At 29.3% G+C, this 6,389-nt stretch overlaps 1 protein-coding gene across 1 annotated transcript; it reads right to left on the bottom strand.

Moving 5' to 3' along the window:
* Positions 1-3,075: 3,075 nt before the first annotated feature.
* Positions 3,076-4,927, bottom strand: LOC120272649 (protein DMR6-LIKE OXYGENASE 2-like). Its single transcript, XM_039279551.1, has 4 exons — positions 4,538-4,927; positions 4,192-4,439; positions 3,568-3,886; positions 3,076-3,377 (listed from the first exon to the last, which is right to left on the bottom strand). The coding sequence occupies exons 1-4, from the start codon at positions 4,910-4,912 to the stop codon at positions 3,120-3,122; spliced, it is 1,200 nt and encodes a 399-aa protein (XP_039135485.1). The 5' UTR covers positions 4,913-4,927; the 3' UTR covers positions 3,076-3,119.
* Between the last annotated feature and the right edge of the window lie 1,462 nt (positions 4,928-6,389).

Below are 6,389 nucleotides of genomic sequence, written 5' to 3'. Positions count from 1 at the left end.
TACCTGAGAGGGATATAACATAATATGCGTGAGAGTGATATCTCATTACCATTGTTTTTGGTTGTACTATTATTTTTACATGATTTCACAATCTCATCATACTCAAAGTGATAGTTGTGGAGTTTAATTTGACAGTCTAGTATACTATAAAAATTAGGCTTAAAGAGTAGCTACAACACAAGAGTATCTAGGATTTTTTTTCTTTATTCTCCTCCATTGTTGTTATGTTCATTCTAATCATTTGAATTCACCTAGGACTTAGTATATGTATGTACACGCTCTAGTGAGTCTTAATACGGGAGCCGTTACCATTTTATTTCCTTTATCTTATGTTATATATATAAATATATATATATATAAATCTATATATATATATATATATATGTTTGTTTAATAGAGTATCTACTAAATATAAAAGTCAAATATTATTCAATATAAATTAGTTAACACATAAAAAGAATTAATCAAAAATTATTCAAATCCTATTCACTATGGAAAAAACAATTATTTTTTTTTAAAATTTTGTTGTCTTGTAAATTCATTAATTAATGTATTTAATTGTTTTGTCGGTGCTAATACAAAATATTAATTTTCACACCAATTCCTTTAATTGTTATGCATGTTATTTTTTGGCTTTTGTTGATGTAAATTGTCATGACAATGTTTTTTTGTATGTATATATATATCTTATGAAGTTGATCCATTAATTCAATAAGATATAAGTTGAGTAACTCAAAACAATTAATTTCCATTGTTTACTGTTCAAGTACAACCAATCTTTCTTAATATTAAAAACAGAATCATGAGTTAATTAGTATATTTCAATTTTCTATCATTATTAAAAAAATCATCTACTTTATTCAAAAAAATAAAAAAAATCATCTATCTTATGTATGGAATTTTAACCCAAACTCAATTTATGATTTAGTTTTTCGATTTTATTGGCTATTGTATTTATGCACATATATTCATATAATATATATATATGGTTCATGAGAAGGTGATGTGTCACATAATATATGAGGTGTGAAGATTGAGTGGCAATCGTCACTGATGACGTTTGGCCTGCAAATCCAACCTGAGAGCATGAAGCAGAAGTTACTGACCCAATGCCAGCCATAACTTTGGTTTGAATCTAAATGGGATTTTTGCAAGGAAAACATTATAAGGTATTCATGATTTAAGTAGTATGTCATAGGCCATATGTGTTTGAAAAAACCTATTTTTAAAATTATTTAATTTATAAGCCACATCAACAATGTACACAAATGTGAAGTTAATATTGCAACATAACTACATCTTCATTTTATGTGAGTTAAAATCCAATATCAATAGATCAAGATATTGTTAGTTTTCTTAAATGAACTTAAACAAGGTTTGTATTAGTTTAGTCTTATTTTATTAAAAATAAAGAGCTATCTTTGTATTAGAAAGGTGAGTACCAAGTACTATAGTAATTGCAAAAGAAAAAAATCAAGGCACTGTAGATGACAATCTGAAATTTTTTTTAGACAAATATACCCTTTGTTTAAAATAATAATTTTCATTTTTTATCAGTTGGATAAAAAAATTTAATTTTGGATAACATTATTTTAAAAATATCTTCAACTTCGAAAATTTTTTTTTTATCTAAAAATTTTATTTTATCTTAATTTCCATTCACTAGATATAAAAGTATTTTAGAAAAAATATGCAAAAATTAATCTTTGATGTTATATTTTAATTATTTTGATCTCAAATTTTATTTTACTTTAAATTTAAATTTACACAAAATTATAGATACAAAAATATTTTGAGAAATTTGAAATTTTACCAAGTTGATTCCTATGTAATATGAGTTCTCAACCAAACATAGTTATCATAAGTTACCACAACATCCCTATGTATATAGCACTCTTGATCTCATTACTACATTAATCTCACTAAGTAATAATATATTATTACTGTGAACCAAACAGCTATAATTAAGTTATGTATTAATATATTTCATATATTTTATGTATTTTATATTTATACAAGAATTTAAATATTTATCTAATTACACGACTAAAATAATAACTACTGACCATTGCATGTTTTTAAACTATTTGAAAATTAGTGCAAATGCAAGCAATTTTTCAATATTTAAAGATTAGAAAATTAAATTATTAGTTGGATGTTAAGAGTTGATGCCAAATTTTATTAGATTATTAAAACTAAAACAAATAAAAATTCACATTCATAAGGAGTAGTTGGGCAAACCATTGGCTGCAATCACCAAAATTAAATGACACCAAAAGGGATTGATATAATTTATAGATATTAGGTTTCGATTTATAAATATTTTGCCACCGACCAAAGACATTTCTTGATTTAATGAATAAGTGACCACTCCAACAATTTATAATAAATGATTAACTATACTCAAACATGAGCTTTGTTCTCTTTTAATTAAAATTAATCACTAATATATTAATAAAATAGAAACAATCATTAACAATTTTGATCGTATAATATTTTTTAAACAAAACCATTCAAAATTTTATCTCATTTGTAAATAATTTTTATTTATCTTACATATATTTTAGAAATCATATAATAATAATAAAAATTAAATTAGCAAAAAACTACTGCCAAAATACAATCTTCTCCACTGGGGTATATTTTTATAAAAAAAAAATTCTAAAATGATTAATACAGCTTTAACTCCTCCATAGATTATATTGTTGAATTAGCATGAGATTTCTTGCCTCGTCGAAGAAGGCAAAGAGCTCTAACTCCAAGCAAAATATGAGAAAGGACACCATGGTATTTGGAAGGGTGTATCATTGTATGCTTTTCAGAAGGGTACATGCATTGAGATTGTGCCAACCCATTGGTCACCATTTATGCATCACGAGCTCTTATTCTATCTATAGAATATCATGCTATGAATCCCAGTCATTTGTACCATCCTTATCCAACCACACAAACATTTGTGCCATCAACTTCAAGATGAAACTTCATACCCATCACACTAAATGAAGATAGAAAATTAGGCAAAAACCCACAACCATGAAATGATACTAATATTTTTGCTTTTGATTTAGTAGATAATTTTGTCAAGATTACAAAAAAATATCTCTTTTGGGGTGATTTTATTAATTGTTTGCTAAGTTGAGCTTCCTCGAAGTTATGAAAGTTTTATTTGTAGGATCAGATATTTCCATATAGTGAAGGAAAGTTGTGAAATCAGTGTCCTTGTAGAGCCTTGGAGTTTCTCTAGTGATGAGTTCTGGTGAAGGACCGATGACCCTTTCGAAGGGTAGACTATGCAGGGAAGCTATTGAGACTCTCGATCTTGTTGAGTTCACTAACACCCGATGTAAAACACTTTTGTACCTCCCATTGCTATATATCTGTTTCAATATGGTATTTTGCGTTACTTAATACATCATGGTTTATCTATTTTATCAAATAAATAAATAAGTAAATAATTCAAAAAAAAAAATCCAAAAAATTATTGATTATGAAAATATAAAAATTAAAATTTGTGGTTTGAAAAAGAGTTTTCCAATCACAAACCTAAAAGGACTCTTCGATACTGACCTCAAGATGATCACCAACATTGACAATGAATGAATTAGGGATTGGCTCAATAGTGAGCCACTCCCCTTTGTGTTGAACTTGGAGGCCTTCAACATCATCTTGTAAAAGAAGTGTCAGAAAACCATAATCAGAGTGTGGTGGCATTCCAAGGGTCAAGTCAGGCTCCGGGCAACTAGGATAGCAATTCACAACCATCATTTGTGTACCTTCACGGAATTCTCTCATAACACTAGTGTCTAACTGCATAGACTTGAGAATTGCTTCCATGAGAATTAGGAACAAAGTCTGGGTTTGTTTTGCATATTCACTTGCCCCTTCCCTATATAATAAACACCATCAAAAGTCAAAAAAAATATATAAAAAGAAAAAAGATAAATCACATTAATTCCCTAAAATAAAAGGGAGGTCAATACAAAAAAGATTGAAAGGACACAAAATTAAAATAGTAAGAAAAGAACAATCCCCCAATGGCTCCCACCTTGATCAAAGGTGTTGCCTATTACCAAAAAGCATGTTCGGTCCTATCCTTTCTCAAAACCTCTCTTTCTCTAACTAACAAAGTAATTAACAAACAACAAAGGCATGCACGGACTTAAAAAGAAATAAAGGAAAAGAGGTGCATACCTCAAGTCCAAAGGAGAAGATGGCCAATGAGGAAGATGAGTAGACAAAGGGAAGCAATTGAGCTTCAAGAAGTCCCTCCAACAAAAGACACCATCCTTGTTCTGGTTAAAGCTTGTCCCACACCTAACTGGAGATCTTATGTCAGTGGACATGTACCTCATTATCTCCTCAAATGGGAGCTCAAAGAATCTCTTCCCCACATCCATCATTCTCCTTATCACTTCACTTTCCACTCCATGATTCACAACCTACACATAAATATATACTTTCAAAAGCTGATAAATTAACTTACTTATATGTATGTCTATATATATATATGTATGTATATATAGAAATATATCTATACCCTGAAGAAGCCATGGTTTTCACAAGCATTCTTCAAGGACTCAAGCATTTGGAAATGGCTTTGAGGGGCTTGCAAGAGGGCAAGGTCAATGACTGGCAATTTCTTATCTCCTTGTTGAAGGACACTAGGCCTATCAAGGAGTGGAAAGATATATTTTTTTGGGACCTTAGTGATGCCACTCTCACAAAGATGTCTCACTCCTTTCATAGTGCTAATGTTCTCTAGTGACTTCTCCTCTATGCAAGTTTCCTCTACTACCAACTCCATTACAATTAACTTAGAGAAGAGAAAGAGATAAGAGAGATTGAGAGGGAAGTGGATGGACGCAAAAGGATAGGGAGAAAGGTTGTATTTATAGAGAAAGAAAGGGTACATTAACAGTGGAAAATGGAATACCTTTGTTGAAGCATGGTATCCAATTTATGTAAGCGCTTTGAGTTGACTCAATATAAAGTCAAACCTTTGGAAAACTTCAACTTTTGCCAGCCATTCTTGGCTGCCATACACACTACACACCTCATTGTTTTTGGTTTCAATTGATGAATGACATAAGAGTTTTGTTAAGAAGAGCTGACTTGATGAAAAGTCTCAAATTATAGATAAAAGAAAAATATATAATTACACACATGAACTAGTACTTATTTTTAAAGAGAGATACACCCCCTCTGATGTGTCATTTTCTTTGTGGACTTTGTGTGAGAGATATGAGAGTATTGTATATGGGATGCCAATGACACAAGTGCATCTAATTTAAGGTCTAAATGTTGCCTTTCGATTTCAGCTAGGACTTGCTACTTTATTGTCAATTTAATTCTAGAATGTCCCTAATGTTCATTTTTGGTATTTGAAGTTGACTTCCAAAATTAACATAATTATTTCAATGCAATGTATGCTACCAACTAAATCTTTTATGTTGATGTGTTAAAAACTTTAAAAAAAAAAAATGGGAAAGTTCATCTTTTGGTTTTCATGATAGTTCACATAGACCAAACTTAATCTTTTGCCAAATTACTAAATAGTATTGATAAACAAATGCATACTAATCTCCTGTTTTAACACATCAACACAATATATTAAGGTTTTTAAATTAAATTAAGAGCCTGCTTAGAAAATTTTAATTTTATAAAAAAACTCGTACAACAACATTTTATTTTTTTTGTTATTTTAGAAGTTATGATGATATTTCTTTAAGAAGCATTTATAAGAGTTCAACAACAACAAAAAAAAAAAAACAGTCTTTCTTTTTATCAAAATATAATTTATTCAAATGTAAAATCATTCAACTCATAAAGAAAAACACTTATGCTAAAAACTTTAAGAAAAGACACAATGTAACTAACATTTAAAAGGATAAATATGCCTTAATTTAAAGAGATACCCTTAAAAAGATGAACTAAAGTTGATGAAATTGTTTATGAGTAGATAAGTACAAGCTAGCACAAGGTAGTAGTAGTTATTTTATTTATAATAGGTGGTGAGAAAAATGCTAACAATAATTGTACTATCTAGTGCAAATTGAAAAGCAGGTCCACATATATTGACTATCTTTCAAGCCAATCATTTGCAATATGTTCAGCCATTGGACCTCCATTGTTACAACTGGCTCTCAATAATATCTTGATTTTTAATTTCATTCTAAAACTATGTTCACTGTATATATATATATTCATATATTTATACACATGATATACTATGAATAGCTGTTTCTCATTATAGAATGAATCTGATTCCCTTGTGAATAAGAGAGAAGGGCAGTGACCTTCACATCAATAGTCACCATCTCTCTAGCATTGTCCTCCTCTTCACTTTGGTTAGATATGGTCTACAGATAGTGTTCTAGTCTAAGATATGC

This window comes from Dioscorea cayenensis, chromosome 1 (genome assembly GCF_009730915.1).
Source record: "Dioscorea cayenensis subsp. rotundata cultivar TDr96_F1 chromosome 1, TDr96_F1_v2_PseudoChromosome.rev07_lg8_w22 25.fasta, whole genome shotgun sequence".
Taxonomy (NCBI): domain Eukaryota; kingdom Viridiplantae; phylum Streptophyta; class Magnoliopsida; order Dioscoreales; family Dioscoreaceae; genus Dioscorea; species Dioscorea cayenensis.
Note: the sequence above shows the minus strand (reverse complement) of the source record. Positions and strands in the feature narration are given on the sequence as shown.

What these genes read in the sequence shown, in the direction of transcription:
- LOC120272649 (XM_039279551.1), bottom strand. Translation starts at nt 4,912, where the DNA reads ATGTACCCTTTCTTTCTCTATAAATACAACCTTTCTCCCTATCCTTTT. An exon ending in AAAACCATGGCTTCTTCAGG is followed by an intron (nt 4,440 to 4,537) that starts GTATAGATATAT and finishes ATTTATGTGTAG; the next exon opens with GTTGTGAATCATGGAGTGGA. An exon ending in ATGTTGGTGATCATCTTGAG is followed by an intron (nt 3,378 to 3,567) that starts GTCAGTATCGAA and finishes ATATTGAAACAG; the next exon opens with ATATATAGCAATGGGAGGTA.